At 40.5% G+C, this 17,747-nt stretch overlaps 1 protein-coding gene across 1 annotated transcript in view; it reads right to left on the bottom strand.

Annotated features, from left to right (window-relative positions):
* The window catches only part of LOC117250242 (inactive dipeptidyl peptidase 10-like), a 91,288-nt gene extending 76,713 nt beyond the window's left edge, over positions 1-14,575 (bottom strand). The window contains exon 1 of the mRNA XM_078165934.1: positions 14,211-14,575. Within this exon, the coding sequence (XP_078022060.1) occupies positions 14,211-14,270 (60 nt within the window). The 5' untranslated portion in view covers positions 14,271-14,575. The remainder of the gene's footprint in view (positions 1-14,210) is intronic.
* Positions 14,576-17,747: the final 3,172 nt, after the last annotated feature.

Below are 17,747 nucleotides of genomic sequence, written 5' to 3'. Positions count from 1 at the left end.
AACCAGGATGACATTACCAGAAGTTGTCTTTGTCATGACAAGTTGACATTAAATTTGTTTGGGATGTCCTTATAATGACAACTTGGCATTAACCAGGATGATATTACCAGAAGTTGTCTTTGTCATGACAAGTTGACATTAAATTTGTTTGGGATGTCCTTATAATGACAACTTGACATTAACCAGGATGACATTACCAGAAGTTGTCTTTGTCATGACAAGTTGACATTAAATTTGTTTGGGATGTCCTTATTATGACAACTTGATATTAAGATAAAGACATCTTCTAGTAATGTCATCCTGGTTAATGTCAAGTTGTCATTGTCAAGACAACCCAAACAATGTCAACTTGTCATTACAAAAACTGAATGACACTTAATGACAGCAGTCATAAAAGTTTATGACATGTACATAATGTTCATGACAGGTTCATGACCGTGTTATGTCATAGTTATGACAGTGTCATGTCACTCTTATGTAGATACTTTCAAGTAAAGTGTTACCGATAAAAGTTATTCACAAAGCATCTTAGCCTTTAAAAGAGCTCCTAGGTTGGCAAGTTGAAGACTTCGGGGCTTAAAAGTCTTAACACTCTATGACAGTGAGTAAATGAAATGCCACGGGATAATATTTGTGGTGGATCTCATAAGAGATGCACTCATATCTCCCACCCAACGCAATACAGCTGTAACACCAGAAATAACATGATCACAAAAGTAAGATATTTGGAGAACGGGAAAAATGCAACGGTGCAGCAGTGATGACTTGGATCTGTCTCGACCTTCTGTCAGCAGAGTGATCATCACACCAACAATGACAATGACAGTTCGTTTTATTTCAGCTGCATGGCCTCACCTGTCAGCCAATCACATCTGTTAAAAGAATGCATCATACTTAGCAACAGGGCCAAATATACCCCCCTTAAATCCTACACACTGGACCTTTATGAGACCGAACCCTATGCATGATACAGCATAAACCCGCTGTTCAAAGATCTAAATTTGCCTGTAAGAAGATTAAGAGCTGCACATTTTCTGACATCTATAAATCATCAGCGAGCAGACGGAAGGTTGACAGACAGTTTCAGCCTGGAGGGAGGGATTCAAACCATACCCTCGACTCTGCAGCACAGCAGGAGTTCAAAGTCAACTCAACCTGCTTAGACAGATTAAAATTAAAGTAAGAGGTGCTGCTGCGCCGGAGGAGACACCATGAACTAAAGCCTGTATGAATTAAAGCCCATTAGACTCTTAAAGTCACCTATAAAGCCCCACACTCTGTGATGAAGCTGTCTGCAACTTGCAAAAAAAATAAATATAAGAAAAGCAAAACAAATGTTTACAAGGCCAAACATATGTGACTGTTGTAAAAAATCTTTTCAGCAAATTCTCAGCAAGAAAGTGAAGATTTCTTCAATGTCAAACAAGGTGTAATCAAAGCTTCTGGGTGAGCAGGATTTAAAAATGTGAAATTACTTTTTCACAGTAAGTGCTCTTCACTGTCTCCACATTTTCACATTTACTCTCCAACATCCTATATTACCACCTGGAGGGACGCCATGGATCACAGGGTTCATTACTGATTAAGAGAAAAGCTTTTATTAGTCGAGGGCTTTACAAAGCTGCTCAGACCTCCCTTATCTCTCGCTCAGTGCTTTTTATTTAGTTCCACACTGAACCAACTGTGACTGACCACCAGTGGCAATTAACTGAACATCTGCTTGTTCTTTTTCCAGCTTTCTCCATATGTGCTTCCACACTCAACAAACAGAAGAAACTCCAGAAACAATGCAATTTGTTTTGTAAATCTCATTATCTTCAAGGTTTTCTGTTTTATTTTGGTACCTAAGTGCCAGAAAAAAATGTTGGTATTGTATGTAGCAGATATGCTGAAACTGTGTCTGTAGTTTCTCTACATATCAAAGCTGTGGTTAACACATGGTTAGGTTTAGGCACATAAACCCTTTGGTTAGGGTTATGAAAACATCATGCCTTCCTTTATAATACCTGCTTTTGTTTCTAAAAACACAGCTGGAAATGTCCTGAACTGTTCTTCAATCTAAACCAGTGCCACTACAAAAACCGTTGGAAATATCCTGTACTCTCTTGAAGAATGCCCACTTTTGTTGTTACAAACTCAGCTGGAAATGCCCCGACCTCTCATTAAAAAATATTACCTTTTGTCGCTACAAACATGGCAAGAAATGTTCCATACTCTTGTCAAAATATACCTGCTTTTGTCACTTTCAGTAACCGCTGGAAATATCCTGCACTCTTGCAAAATACCTATTTTTTGATGCTACAAATACATCTGGAGATGTCCCGAACCCTGTTAAAATATTTCTGCTTTTGTCTAAAATACACAGCTGGAAATGTCCCAAACTGTTGTACAAAACTAATAAAATAAAATAAAAAACACTTCTTGCTACAAACATGGCTGGAAATATCCCAACCTCTCATTTAATATACCTGCTTTTGTTGTTACTAACAGCTGGAAATGTCCCAAACTGTCATACAAAAAAAGAAAAATCGCAATTTTGTCACTGCAAACAGAGCTGGAAATGCCCTGACCTCTCATTAAAAAATACCCACTTTTGTCGCGTCAAACATGTCTGGAAATGTCCTCAACTGTTGTCTACAAATATCGGCTTTTGTCGCTACAAACACAGCTAGAAAGGTCCCAAACTCTCATGAAAAAATACCTGCTTTTATTGTTACAAACACAGCTGGAAATGTCCCAAACTCTCATTAAAAAATACCCACTTTTGTTGCGTCAAACATGTCTGGAAATGTCCTGAACTGTCGTCTAAAAATATCTGCTTTTGTCGCTACAAACACAGCTACAAAGGTCCCAATCTCTCATGAAAAAAATACCTGCTTTTGTTGTTACAAACACAGCTGGAAATGTCCCAAACTCTCGTAAAAGAAAAAAAAAAAGTCTCAATTTTGTCACTGCAAACACAGCTGGAAATGCCCCGACCTCTCATTAAAAAATACCCACTTTTGTCGCGTCAAACATGTCTGGAAATGTCCTGAACTGTCGTCTAAAAATATTGGCTTTTGTCGCTACAAACACAGCTAGAAAGGTTCCAATCTCTCCTGAAAAAAATACCTGCTTTTGTTGTTACAAACACAGCTGGAAATGTCCCAAACTCTCGTAAAAGAAAAAAAAAATCTCAATTTTGTCACTACTGTGATGGCCCCTCCCTTTACTCTGGAGGTGTGTGGGCTTGCTGGTTGCTGGTTGGTCTGCTTTGTCTTTCAGGAGGGACTGTCATCAGCTGATGCGCTGCACCTGGGGCCTTTTCTGTTGCTTTTGTTTTGGCACGCTTACACACACACACACACGCATCCACACACGCCTACACTACTGATTACTGACACTGATTCTCACGTATTTCTTAAGTTTATGTTAATAAACGCATTGATTAGTTTGAACCTCGTCTTCCCTCCCGTTTTTTGTTGCAGCCTAAGAGCCGGGTTGTAACACTACAAACACAGCTGGAAATGCCCCGACCTCTCATTAAAAAATACCCACTTTTGTCGCTTCAAACATGTCTGGAAATGTCCTGAACTGTCGTCTAAAAATATCGGCTTTTGTCGGTACAAATACAGCTAGAAAGGTCCCAATCTCTCATGAAAAAATACCTGCTTTTGTTGTTACAAACACAGCTGGAAATGTCCCAAACTCTCATACCAAAATAATAAAATAAAATAAAATAAAAAATGTTTTTTTGCTACAAACGCGGCTGGAAATATCCCAACCTCTCTTTTAAAATACCTGCTTTTGTTGTTACAAACACAGCTGGAAATGTCCCAAACTCTCATAAAAGAAAAAAAATCTCAATTTTGTCACTGCAAACACAGCTGGAAATGCCCCGACCTCTCATTAAAAAATACCCACTTTTGTTGTTACAAACACAGCTGGAAATGTCCCAAACTCTCATACAAAAATAATAAAATACATTTTAAGAAAGCACTGTTTTGCTACAAACACGGCTGGAATTGTTCTCAACTGTTATCAAATATAACACGCTTTTGTTGCTACAGAAACTGCTGATAACATTCTGTACTCTCTTGAAAAATGATCAATTTTCGTTTCAAAATTCCCACTTTTGTCGCTACAAACACAGCTGGAAATGCCCTAATCTCTCTCCTTAAATCATACCATCTCTACGGGGTCTAATCGCCAATAAACCTTTCACATTTTGCATTCCTATGGGCACATGTTAAAAAATAGCCTTTTACTATAAAAAACGAGTCTCTCCTGATTGAAATGAGGTTAATCTTGTGGTGATAAAGACCCAATTAACAAATTGAAGGCACCCGCTGTTTTCAGTGATGAATGCTTACATTGCTAATGATGCTTTTCACTGTATGTTAATAGCTGTTAATTGCTGCAAGAAAAAATGTAATCTTCAGTGTCTTTGGAGAGGGGAGACATGATTTTCCTGAGGTCTAAAATACAAATTTACAGTATGCTACTGTATTAGATTGAAAAAAAAAATACACACGCATTTAAATACATACACAATTAATGACAAGTTTTTCTTTTGGGAAACAATAAAAGCAACCTTGACCTTGACTACGACTTATCCACTCTACAGGCCTGATATTCTGTTACATGCGAGAGTGTAGCAGCTGTAGCTGAATGAAGAGAAATACAGGAGTTTCTCCCTGTGTAGGGATGTGTGCCACGAAAAAAAAGCACATCTGAGTGAACGCCGGCATGTGCAACTAGAACATCATTTCAAGTAAATTAATAAAACAAAACTGTATTTAAGAGATTTCTAGGTTACTGCAATATATAAAGGTGGGGAGCATGCTGGAGTTTTAAAAGGAAATCCTTGGTTTTATATCCATGGTTGCCTTATTTGTGATTATAAATGGGATTTTCTGCACAGGTTACATGATATTTTAATGAATATGCTTTTGTATTGCAAGTAACATTTTGAGTGCAATATTTCTACACTGCAGTATTGCCAGTATCTTGAGTAAAATATCTATTTATGACAACTATTAAGTGATATGAAGCAAAATGTTTTCTGTTAACTCTTTCTGTCTCTACACTGACTGCATTTGCAATTTCTCCTTACGTCACAGGATGCCAGAACAAGCACATCCACACGCCTTGGCAGTAGCGCAGACTTTTATTGTGTAAGACTGCTCTCTAGTGGAAAAAACATGGACTTACAGTCATCTATAGACTGCATGCTCTGATTGTAAATGAATGTAGCCACATTGTCCATCAGGGCTCCTAAAAGCTGCAGATTTATTAAGTGTCAGTTAGTTTTTTAGTAATTTGAGTTATCTACTCTGCAGAATATGATCCAAAAGAACAGTTTGCCCTAAGATTGCCATGTCAAAATGTCGCGCCCTTCTTCACCCCTTCTTCTTCTTTTTCACCCCATTCATCCTCAGCTTGCTCTTCATCTCACGTCATCACCACCATTACCACCACCAGCGTCCAGACTCCATGTGGGGCTTCTCAAATCTACCATGTCTTTACCACCCTCCTAGAATATATGACATTACGATGGGGTCTAATCGCCAAAGACTTTTCATATTTCTCATGTGTACATGTAAATAAATATTCTCTTCTTTCAAAACGAGTCTCTTCTGATTGAAATGCTCAATTTGAAAAAAAAATATCCCACAAGGTATTTGTGAGATAATGTGTTTACAAGAATGAGACAGACAAGGTCACAGTGACCTAAACCTTCCACCGCCAAAAACTTATCAGGTCATTGTTTAATTAAACTGGAAGTTTGGGCTAAATTTAAAGAAATTTCCGCAAGGCATTCTTGAGATATTGCATTTACGAGAATGAGAAGGATGCAAGGTCACAGTGATCTTGACCTTTGACAACAAGAATCTAATCAGGTCATCCGTGATTCATAGTATAATTCTGTGCCAAACTGAAAGAAAAATAAAGACGAAAAAAAAAAAAAAAAGAAACGCTCCAGGCATTCTTGAGAAATTGTGTTCAAGGCAATGAGACTGATGAGGTCACAGTGACCTTGACCTTTGGCCACAAGAGTCTAATCAGGTCATCCTTGATTCATAGTATAAATTTGTGCCAAACTAAAAAAAAAAAAAAAAAAAGATTAAAAAAAAATGCTCCAGGCATTCTTGAGAAATTGTGCTCAAGACAATGAGACTGATGAGGTCACAGTGACCTTGACCTTTGACTGCAAGAGTCTAATCAGGTCATCCTTGATTCATAGTATAAATTTGTGCCAAATTAAAAAGAAAAAAAAAACACTCCAGGCATTCTTGAGAAATTGTGTTCAAGACAATGTGACTGATGAGGTCACAGTGACCATGACCTTTGACCGCAAGAGTCTAATCAGGTCATCCTTGATTCATAGTTTAAATTTGTGCCAAATTAAAAAGAAAAAAAAAAACACTCCAGGCATTCTTGAGAAATTCTGTTCAAGACAATGAGACTGATGAGGTCACAGTGACCTTGACCTTTGGCCACAAGAGTCTAATCAGGTCATTCTTGATTCATAGTATAAATTTGTGCCAAACTAAAATAAAATAAAAAAGATTTTTTAAAAAAAGAAACGCTCCAGGCATTCTTGAGAAATTGTGTTCAAGTGAATGAGACTGATGAGGTCACAGTGACCATGACCTTTGACCACAAGTCTAATCAGGTCGTCCTTGATTCATAGTTTAAATTTGTGCCAAACTAAAATTAAAAGACAAGTTGTTGTTGTTGTTGTTCTTTTAAATGCTCCAGGCATTCTTGAGAAATTGTGTTCAAGACAACGAGACTGATGAGGTCACAGTGACCATGACCTATGACAGCAAAATCGTCTGTCAATTTTGATAAAACATATTTGGTTAAGATTGCCGTGTTGTAAGAGTAACCACTCAAGAGTGATTATTTCAGCAGAGGATTATACAGAGTGTCTTATCCCAGTAAAAATACAGTAATTCTGTCCTCTGGACAAATGTTTGAAAAAAAAAAAATCTATGATGTTCCCTTCTAGTACACATCTCAGATTGACAAGCCGTCCCACCCACACACGCCAACATATAAATACAAAATCAACTGTCAGCAGTGTTGAGAGCACAGATTGTATGTAACAAGTTCTCCCCATCGCCATCTGTTCAAGTGTCCAGATTGTCATAGAAACCATACATGCCAGCATCACCACTTAATCTGACTGTAGTTCAACTGTAACATGTAACACAGGTTAGTTTGTGGTGCTCACCAGAACTTGTGTCTGCAATCTCATTCTTTCAGTCACAACCCAAAGTTCACAACCAAAGATTAGAGTTCTCAATCTCAACCTGATATATCATATATTATTGACTGTGCACATGTAATACATACACCCATGAATATGCATAGATATGGAGAAGCACAAAAGAAAACCAGGCATGACTGGAAAGATTAACTGATGAATAATGTATGAAATGTGATGAATAAATATAATGAATATTTTTTTTAGAGATTCGTGGTCATGTAAAGTGGTAGTTAGCCAAGTTTGAAATTTGGCAGCGTGATGTCTCCTCTCACACACAGCCTGGCTTTCATACCAGTGTAGGCTGTGCAAATGCAACCGGCTCCGCTCTGCATTTAGCATTTCTACACAACAAATCTGACTCACTGAAGCATTCAATACATGTATTATAATACAGTATTGCTTAAGGTTATCTGTTTTGCGGAGTAAGTGGGACGGGGGTTAAATAAGAAACTGATGCATATGAATGCTCACAGCTAACATGCTATGATCTTCTTTACTCCACATCCATCTCCACGGTAACAGATGGCAGTGACAACACAATATTAATATTCAGTGATTTCTGACTGTGATTGGAACCTGAACAGGTTGCTAAACCCTGTTGTGGTGACAATCTGTTGAGTTTCACAGGTTTAGGGTCAGCTGTTGCTTCAAAAGGATAAAACGTGTCAAAAGACAGGAAGCGGTTTCAATATTTTGCATTTTCAGTTTGTAACTTAAAGGCTCTGTGTGTAACTTTAGGGGCAGGGACATTTTCAAAACAGGGCCCCTCATTCCTGCGAATATAGTCCAATTAATCATACTTCCACATGTATTTTGTATCTACTTGTACTTGTATCAACTGTTAAGACCTTGTCATCTTATTTTGAAAAACAGAGGTAGACAGGTGTCCTGGGCTGAAAAACTTTAAGTTCAAATAAACACAAAAAGTTTGTGCTCTAGAGAAAGGATCAGTGCTCAGTGAATAGCCTCCTAAGCCCTATGATAAGCTATTATGGCAAAGCTTTACTATACAGACCAGTAAGCAGTGATAACTAACACGTCTTTGGGGTCATCAGGTGGGAACCTCCTTTCACCAGTGTTTCGTCTAGTTGGTCCCACGACACCTCCAGGAGGCTAGACAGTGATCTCTGGCGTCCCAGAGACACTCCCCTAATGCCAGGTCCGCACCAACCCAACAACCGCCTTTACCTTACTTACACATGGCTTTCTCAGCCCAAACAGCACTGCCACCTTCAACAAACCCAGGCTCCGTTTATGCGAGCTCCAGGTAGTGACAGTGCCGATACTACCTTTCCTAGCACATTCACCACACTCTATTTCACACGCTACATATCATAACTCCAATATAAGCTGAAGTTAAAGGAGATAGAGAAGATAAACTCACAGGCTTTCTCAGCCCAAACAGCACTGCCACCTTCAACAAACCCAGGCTCCGTTTATGCGAGCTCCAGGTAGAGACAATGCCGATACTACCTTTCCTAGCACATTCACCATACTCTATTTCACACGCTACATATCATAACTCCAATATAAGCTGAAGTTAAAGGAGATAGAGAAGATAAACTCACAGGCTTTCTCAGCCCAAACAGCACTGCCACCTTCAACAAACCCAGGCTCCGTTTATGCGAGCTCCAGGTAGCGACCGTGCTGATACTACCTTTCCTAGCACATTCACCATACTCTATTTCACACGCTACATAGCATAACTCCAGTATAAGCAAAAGTTAAAGGAGATAGATAACTCACAGAATCAGCAAACACACTCACCTTGCAGCATGGTCTCAAACAAAAGGGATTCAAATAGGCCACTCCCACACTTAAATAACCTTCCTCTTCCTGGATTTTCTCCTGAGAGGACTGATTGGTGGATCTCTCACCCTGATCTCAAGGAGTTATGTACCCTGCTTAGTAGTTCCCCCTGCTGGCTCCCAACTGACATTATTCCTCCTCATCCAAATCCACTGACCAGATCTAGCTGCTTCATCTGACATTTCCTTCACTGTCTTCCTCAAACTCTGTCCCCGCACTCTGAGTTCCCCCAGGAGCGAGACAGCCATAAGCATAATATACTGGTAATAATTCCATAATTCCTTTTTCCCTCACCAATATTAAGTGTAACTTTGGAGCATTATTTGGCCACCTTTCCAATACGATAACACAACATGGTTATGGATGCATCAGGTCCTATATGATACCTGTATCTTCACTTGACACACTGAGTCTGATACAGAGGGTTTCATTTACTTAAAAAATGCTCCTTTTTCTTGTTCTCTGTGTACCCTGACTTTTCCTTTAGGAGCCCCTGATTTTGGGTGAGGCACTCTGACTCCGACATTAGCAGCACTTGTGAGCTCTGCACATCAGGCACCTGACCCATGCCAGATAGACCACGCCATTTCACAACACCTGCGGGGGGGGGGGGTGGGAGTATCAGATGGCACATGTAACTTTTATTGTCAGTGATTTAAATCAGTAAGTAAATTATTGTACTTCATCCAATTTAAGGCTCAACCATGGACCTTTTAATGCCCCCCCCCCCACCCCCACCCCCCAGGTTACCTTTAACTCATTGGCTGCTACTGCATTGCACAGTTCGTACATACATTTAATCTTACTGTCTCTATTCTGTGTTATGATTCAATCTTTGAGTTCAAGGTAAAACTTTTTTAAAAGACAATTTTAGGCTCTTTTTAAATCATGCATCCCAGTTTAGGATGTCAATAGATTGACACCAAAATTTCCATAGTATATCTGCGGAGATGAAAGGAGACGTTTTGGCGAATGAGCATGTTGTGACATTTTAAAACAGTGCTGCAAACACTAGCGTACGAGCACACGGTATAAGTACACACTACACATATATGTATGATACAAGTTTCCTGGAATAACAAGTTACTTAGCAACAACCAGCATGATGATGGCAGCAACTGCAACAGAAGGAGGAGGGAGAGATGACCATAATGAATGGATCTTTTCACACGTTTAGTATTTCTATTCTACTATATCTTCATGAATATGCATTGATTTTAAATAGTGATTCTTGTGTTGTGTCTATTGTGGATTGTATGGTATAGACAGGACAGAAAATGACAGCTTCATATGTACAACACATCAAAAGTCTTGTCTCAAAGGAAAAATGTATAATTCTTAGCCATGATTTGGACGATAATCAGACCCACGGTGAAACTGCATCTATGGCCTCACGTTTAAAGCTTTGGGGAAACTACAGGTCAGTGGCAATGGGCAATTTTAATCTTACAAAATATTCATTTAAGTCATTTATCAAGGAAAAATCCAAAATGTTTGCTGTTTCCAGCCTTTGAAATGTGACAGTTTGCCATGTTTCTTATCCTTAGTTGAGTCTGGATCAGTTTCCATTTGCTATGTCTGCTTAAGCGATGACTATGTTTAGATTTCACGCCTCCAGAGCACCTTTTGATTTGTGTTGAGTGAGATGATTGACATGCTGCAAAGCTGTTTGGTGGCTGTTTTTGTGGCGGCTAATGAATCGAGGGTCAATACAGCTGCTCTGTTTTCAGTGTGCAGCGTTCACAGGAGGTGAATTAACTCGGGGGACACTTTTCAACCCCAGCAGGTCCTGTGTGGGCAGACAGCTCGACACATCCTGAATGGAAACATTTATATTGCCTTCAAATGCTTTTCATTCCTTTTTTCTTTTCAGTTTTCTTTTACCTTGGTTTTTCTTTATCTGGTGATGTTTCCCAGAAACTATATGCCTCAAAGCATGTCTGGAGGGGATATGTAATGTCCCCAAAATGTGTTTTACACCTTGCAGGTAGTGTAGTCTCACTCCTAGGGTGTTGAAAAACACGGCTTGGGAAGTGGCCTTCAGGGTCACACATGAACACACAATGCAGCCTTTAGCATCTGTATGAGATGCACCGGGCTTTCAGGCTGATGAGCAGGAAGTCCGTAACTAGGAGCACACAAATTACACATCTGTAATCCACAGCACAGGAAATCCCACGCAGCAGATACAGGTAAACTCACAACGTAGAGTTGACTGGCAGTCCCTCCACACAGCCACAGGGAACAGGCAAACCAGGAGCGTAGAAGCAAAGCTCTCGGTTGGGGACAGAAGGCTGAGTGGTTTACCGGGGAGCACACAAAGCAGGAGAGTCAGAGGCAGGCGAGGTCGGACACGAGGAAGCAGTCCAGGAATAAATGCTGGAAAGTCTTGCATCTGAGTGACAAAGAACAATCTGGCAAGGAGAGCCTGTGAAGCAGGAGTCTCAAAGCAGCAACTTGCAACTTGGGTTGCCTCAAGTGATAATAATGGTGACTGCTAAGAAATGGCAGCAAAAGTGGACGTTAAAGAGTCATAAAATGAGAAAAGGTGTTTAAAATCTGATCAGGAGTTGAACATCTGCAGTTAAAGAAACTGAAAAAGAAAAGAAAGTTTTAGTCTCCGCCAATGACCGACTGACAACACTGTATCATATTGTTTCAGCACAAACATGGTCCGGATTAAAGCGATTAAACACCAGCACAAAATGATGCTAATTTGCTGATAAAAACAATGTCAGTGCCAGTATTACAGTACATCAGGGGAAGGCTTAAATCCCCACCAACAAATCCAACAACAACAAAAATCTAGTCATTAGCATCAACAGCCTTGTGGTGGGTAAATTCTCATATGCAGCTAATGTATCTCAGGAGGCAGCGGCTTATTTATAAAGCAGCTGAAACCAGACGGTGAATTATCGAGCTGTGATTTATGACACGGCTAAACCCTCTCACTAAATAATGCACATGAAAAACAACAAAGCATCCCTGTTTGTTTTATAGCTATTTTGGGGTGATTTCCTAAGCCTTTAAGTTCTTCAAAAGGCAATGGATGAAAGCAAAGAGTCCCTCACGCGCCAAAAAACAGCCTTCAAAAGTGTAATGTTTTCTTTGCATGAGTTATGGAAGCTCGCTTCTGCCAGATTATTCCTGTCCTGCTGCAGCACAAGATTGTACGGGATTAGGCTTTCGTCTTCCTGTCTTGCAGCTTTGCATAAACTGTGAGCAATAACGAAGCTCTTTAATGTCGGAGCCTTTATTCTGCTCACTGCTGTCACTGTGTCTCTGTATTTTACTGTTAATATCATCCATAAAACATGAAGAGGTCACAAAGTCCATAAATATTCTTTGATCTGTCACAATGGTTGATGATCCAGTTTGATAAATATTCATCCTATTTCAATTTCTTAATTATTTTATTGATCAGTTTCCCTGTGAGGTAATAAATAAAAGAGTGGTGAATATAGTGCTGTGTAATTCATCACTCCAATAAGAGCTGTTAAAAGCAGAGATCCATAAACTGTATAAAACAATAAGGTATTTTCATCCTATGAAAAAAAATACCCAGTTTAACACGTAGGTATTTACTGAACATTTACTTTTAAGCCTTTTTAATGATGCTAACATTGGCCACTAGATGTCGCACTCCGCCAACCCTTTCCATTGTACTCACATTACCCAATGCGTTCTCGGCCCAACCTGTCAAATACAGTGGACATAAAATGTTGGACATTTTAGGCAACCCAGTCTCACTCCGAAGTCGTCAAAATCCAGCGCTTGGGCCGTGACTTGCAGCGTCACACACTGACGAAAAAAGCCATCCTTTAAGCGGCGTTCATAAGGTCGGAGGTTCCAAGGTCCCGACCATTAACTCCATTCAAAGTGCTTTGAATACATGGTCGGAGCAGAATTTTTTGCTTGGAACATCGTGCGCAAGTGTAGCAACACGAGTTCCCCGAGTTGACGTGGTATGACATTACAGCAATGGCGCCCCCCTTCGCTACCGGCGAGTCAAATAATTTTTCTTAGGTAAAAAAAATGCATCCCAAAGACGTCTTTAAGCAAATTCTCCACTGCTACACATAATTTGAACATTCCGTGTATAATTACACGCAGAAGTTGCCAACACCATACATTAGCAAAACGTCTTCATTTAGCCAAAAAGGCTAACAACATCAGTCCAGCTCCATTGGGCTACAACAAAGATAGCCTTGTACAGCTGTGTTTGTTTACGTCCAAGATCTGATGTGAGGCGGCAAACGCACTTCTTCCGGAAGTAGGGGCTTTTCCGGGCTTGAACGCAGCTTTAATGTCGGCATGATACGCGGTCGGTCGCCATTATAGTTTAACGGTGCCTGGCGGGCGTCAGGGGGAAACGTGGCAGGACAACAACTAAAGTTAAGGTTGCGAAAGTCTGAGTATGGTGGGCGGGACGGGTAGTGGATAGGTCCAACAACCACCAGCTTTCACCCAGGAGAGCGGTGTTTGTGTCCTGTAAGGTTCTAAAGCCAAACCCTGTTCTTTTTTCCTCAACCTAACGACGTGATTCTGTTGCCTAAACCCAACCACGTGCTTACTCATATAATATATCATTCGAAAGCTACTCTTCTCACAACCCAGTCATCAAATCCTGACGCAGTGGCAGTGACTTCCGGCGTCAGACACAGACAAGAAAGCTGTCCTTTCATGTCAGCGTGATACACAGCCCGTCACTGTTATTGTGTAACTGCGCCGAGCAGCGTCAGGGGGAAATGTGGTGGGACAAGAACGTAAGTTAAGGGGGTGAAAGTCCGAGTTTCTCCCACTGGCCCCGCCCGTGAGCTCTCGCCCGCCTTACAGACTTGTGATGACGTCCTGGATTTTAAAGACGCTTTTCTCAGCTTGAGAAACGTTTTAAAAATATACAACCTCCATGGATCAAAAACTACGACTATGAAGACTCTTGAACGCTGACGACGCCAACGTAGCACGTGATACTATTATACTATTGGTTCACAAGCCTTGTGAGAAGCAGTAACCAAATGTCAGACATCATACACAGACGATTTAAAGACTGTAAAAGCTCAAATAAAATCAAAACTTTGTTAACATGCTGTTTGTGGTGCAGTGTGGGAGAGGAGCCACAACATGATCAAATCCATTCTACCTTGGTATCCTTGATTGGCTGACACTCAATCTGATGAGAGACGGACGCAGTTTGGTTCATCTTTGCTCCTCAGTTTCAGCGAGATGCTCCTTTTATCTGATCAAATAAAATCCCCAAAGCTGCTTAAAGTTTTCCTCTGACTTCCTCCTGCTCCTCTGCTCCAAACTGGCCGAAGCAGAAAGTGATGCTGTCACACTAAAGACTGCAGAGCTGCTCTTCCTCGTCCTTATTGAGGCTCCACCAGAGGCGATGCATTCAAACACACAATCTGTTTTCCCTCCTTTGTCTCTCTCTCTCTGGCTGTAAATGCTCTCTCTTCGTCCCTCTCTTCTTCCTCTTCTTCTTCCCCACTAAAGCGAGTGTGCGCTGCTTCATATGCAGCTGACAGACAGTTCATAAACCAGGATGTTTGCCAGTGCCTCCCACATACCAAGACGGTTCTTCATCAAAATGCAAATGTGCCCGAGGCAAAGATATTTGCAGGTGTTTGGTTTGAGCTTTTTTTTTTTTTTACATCTGAAAGCTGACGTTCTTTACTCAAAAGTGTCTCAGCAGCAGGAGGTTTAGTGTTTGGATGAAAGATGTTTTGACAGGAGTTCACACTGATGAATGAATGTTGAGCTCAAACCTTGACCCTAAAAGAGCCTGCTGCTGTTTGTTCTATTAAAAAGCATCAAGGGAGAAATTAGTTAATTGGAAGAGATTTTTATGCACAGTGACGGAGAAAATACTCAGATCTTTTACTTCATATACAACTAGTCCATACCCATTGGTAGCTTTGTCACCTTCTACCTATGCCAATCCTCAATGCCTATGTGCAGTTTCACATAGATTGACCACGTCAGTGAGTAGAAAAACGTGGGACAGACAGAATGACACACTGACAGTTTCTGTGATTATGTACAGCATACCATACCATGACTTAGTCATACCAAAAATTAGAAGAAAACAACAACATTGGTCCACAGGGGGAGCCACAGCGATCGGTCGCATTTTAGCCATTTTGAAGCATTTTTCTGTTGTTATAGCGCCACCCAGTTGCCAATTAGAGTTAAATTTCTCCAGTCACCTTGAGGCGTCCTGTTCTACATATCTACCAAGTTTAGTAAAAATCCATATGGTGGTTAGGCCTAGATAAGAAATGAGCTCTCTAGCGCCCCCATTTTGTTTGATGGGGTCAATAATGGAGGGGTCCCCTCAGATTATGTGTGGTCATATGCCTACAAAGTTGCGTGGTGATGGGTGAAACCCTTGAGATGTTATACACCTTTATGTGATGAGCCACGCCCTCCGCAATATTCATTGCCTTATAGAAGCTCAGTTTTAGTAAGTTTTCCGACTTTTGCCAAGAGGGAACTTTAGATATTGGTCCCTAGATTATGTTCACCCAGTTTCATGCAGATCGCTCAAACTTCATAAGAAGAGATCCATTTGAAGTGTTTTTCAAAACATTCAAAATGGCGGAAAATCTATATAAGCGGAAGTTATGGGTTCTTGAGGCAAATGTGTTCCTCATGAGGAGAGGCATCTCTGTGCAAAGTTTCATGTCTCTACGACATACGGGGCATGAGATATGCCCATTCAAAGTTTGACATTTCAATCGGTTGCTATAGCGCCCCCCTTTGGCCAATTGATGTAATATTGCTTCATTGGCATCCTCCATGACCCTCTACCACTGTGCCAAATTTCACATGGATTGACCAAGTCAGTGAGGAGAATATAATACTCATCGTGCAGAATGGAACATTTCAGAATAATATTTACTATTGGATTCTAATTATTGATGCTTTTATGTGTTCATCACTCTAATGTTGCAGATGGTAAAGGTGCAGCTCATGTAACGGCTCTACAGTACTGCTGGGTAGCTTTAGCTGGGTGAATTTAGCTCCTGGGATCAATAAAGTCTTCTCTCTAAGGGATGGCGTGTATGGCGTACTCATGTCAGCATGTTACCTACAGTAGATGGCGGTCAGCGTGCCCTCAGTTTGGAAAGAAGTGGCCAACACAGACGCTAAACTAATAAAATCAATATCACTTTAAGTGTACGCTGTATTGAGAGTATTTATTTCTGTCAGACGGCCTGTTCGAAAGCCATTAACGGCTTCAGGTCGTCGTCTTTGCGCTGATCAAAGCCACCAGACTCCACTGACAAAAACAGCTACTTTGGCTCGCTGACCACAGAAGCTGCTGCCTCAGTTGGTTAGTTTGTTTCAGTTATTTCGGGACTTTGGTGAGTTCGAATGAACCCCTTGAAACACCAAAGTCACACAGTAGCACACACAAACTAACTGATAGAGGCAGCAGTAGACCAGCAGCTCCTGTGTTCAGTGAGCCAAAATTACTGTTTTTTTCAATGGAGTCTGGCAGTGATACAACAGCTGCATTTGCCTGTCAAAAATCGCTGCCGACAACCCTCCGGTTGTCCCTGTGGACTACAAGCCTCACACGTGCGCACATGTTAAATCTCCATCCCATTTCTCAGACTTGTACTCATTTGTTTCAGTAAAATGTTGCCCCCATTAAAAATGTATGACCATTATTCATATTTGATGAGCCGGCTATATTTTCCGTGCCGCAAATCATATTTATTGTCGAGGATGACTGCTTTCATTGAGCACTTTTAACATTAGAAAGTCTCATCGGCCCACTTTCTATCAGATCTCCGATGTTCTATTTCCAGATCTTTATTGATAAGTGTACAGTTAATTGATCAGATGCTGGTGTGGAGTCTTTATATTAAAAGATATGGAAATAGGTGCACATGAAAGTTCATTTTAGTGAGGGTTTGGTGAATATGAGGCTTTGGATTTCACATTTTTATTTGTCAAACTTGTTCGTTTAATCTCCGATAAAAGAAAGTTCTGCCTCAAATACAACCCAGCCCTCGAAAGCTACGCTCGATTGATGCAGACCAGTTCAGGATACAACCATAGCTGGTTCAATAAACGCTTCTGTCAGTCAAACTCATCAAAACAGATAGAAATGTCCATTTCGGAGCTTATAAGAAGACTTTTTTGTCTCTTGAGACAACAGAGGAACCATTTGTTTATCGTTTATATAAGGTTATAACAGCCTGTGATGCCAAGAAAGAGTTACAAACGCCTCTGGAGGTCAGGAGTGCCATTGACTACAAGACCCATAAGCCACTGGGCCAGTCGCTGGCTATTGATAGGCTATGAGGCCTCAGAAAATAAGGCAGGCCCTTTGGGTGCATTCTGAATCGCATACTTTTGCTTTTTACTTTTAGTATGTATTACAGCTGCCCTAAAAAGTACGTACTGCACAAATAGAACACTGTACTGTCTCGTAACTTTATACCTTAAACTTTGACCCTATTACGCATATATATGTTACCATGGAGATAAAACGGACATCAGCCAGGACAGCTCTGATGTTATTTTGCAATGTTAAAACTGCATACATTGTCGATTCTAACATGTATAAGCATATATAACACTACGTTGGATATCTAAAGGAAAGTTAAAGGTTATTAATTAGTGAATAAAAGGGGTAGGGTTAATTAAGTTAACTACTGTT

Source organism: Epinephelus lanceolatus, chromosome 24 (genome assembly GCF_041903045.1).
Source record: "Epinephelus lanceolatus isolate andai-2023 chromosome 24, ASM4190304v1, whole genome shotgun sequence".
In the NCBI taxonomy this organism is placed as follows: domain Eukaryota; kingdom Metazoa; phylum Chordata; class Actinopteri; order Perciformes; family Serranidae; genus Epinephelus; species Epinephelus lanceolatus.
Note: the sequence above shows the minus strand (reverse complement) of the source record. Positions and strands in the feature narration are given on the sequence as shown.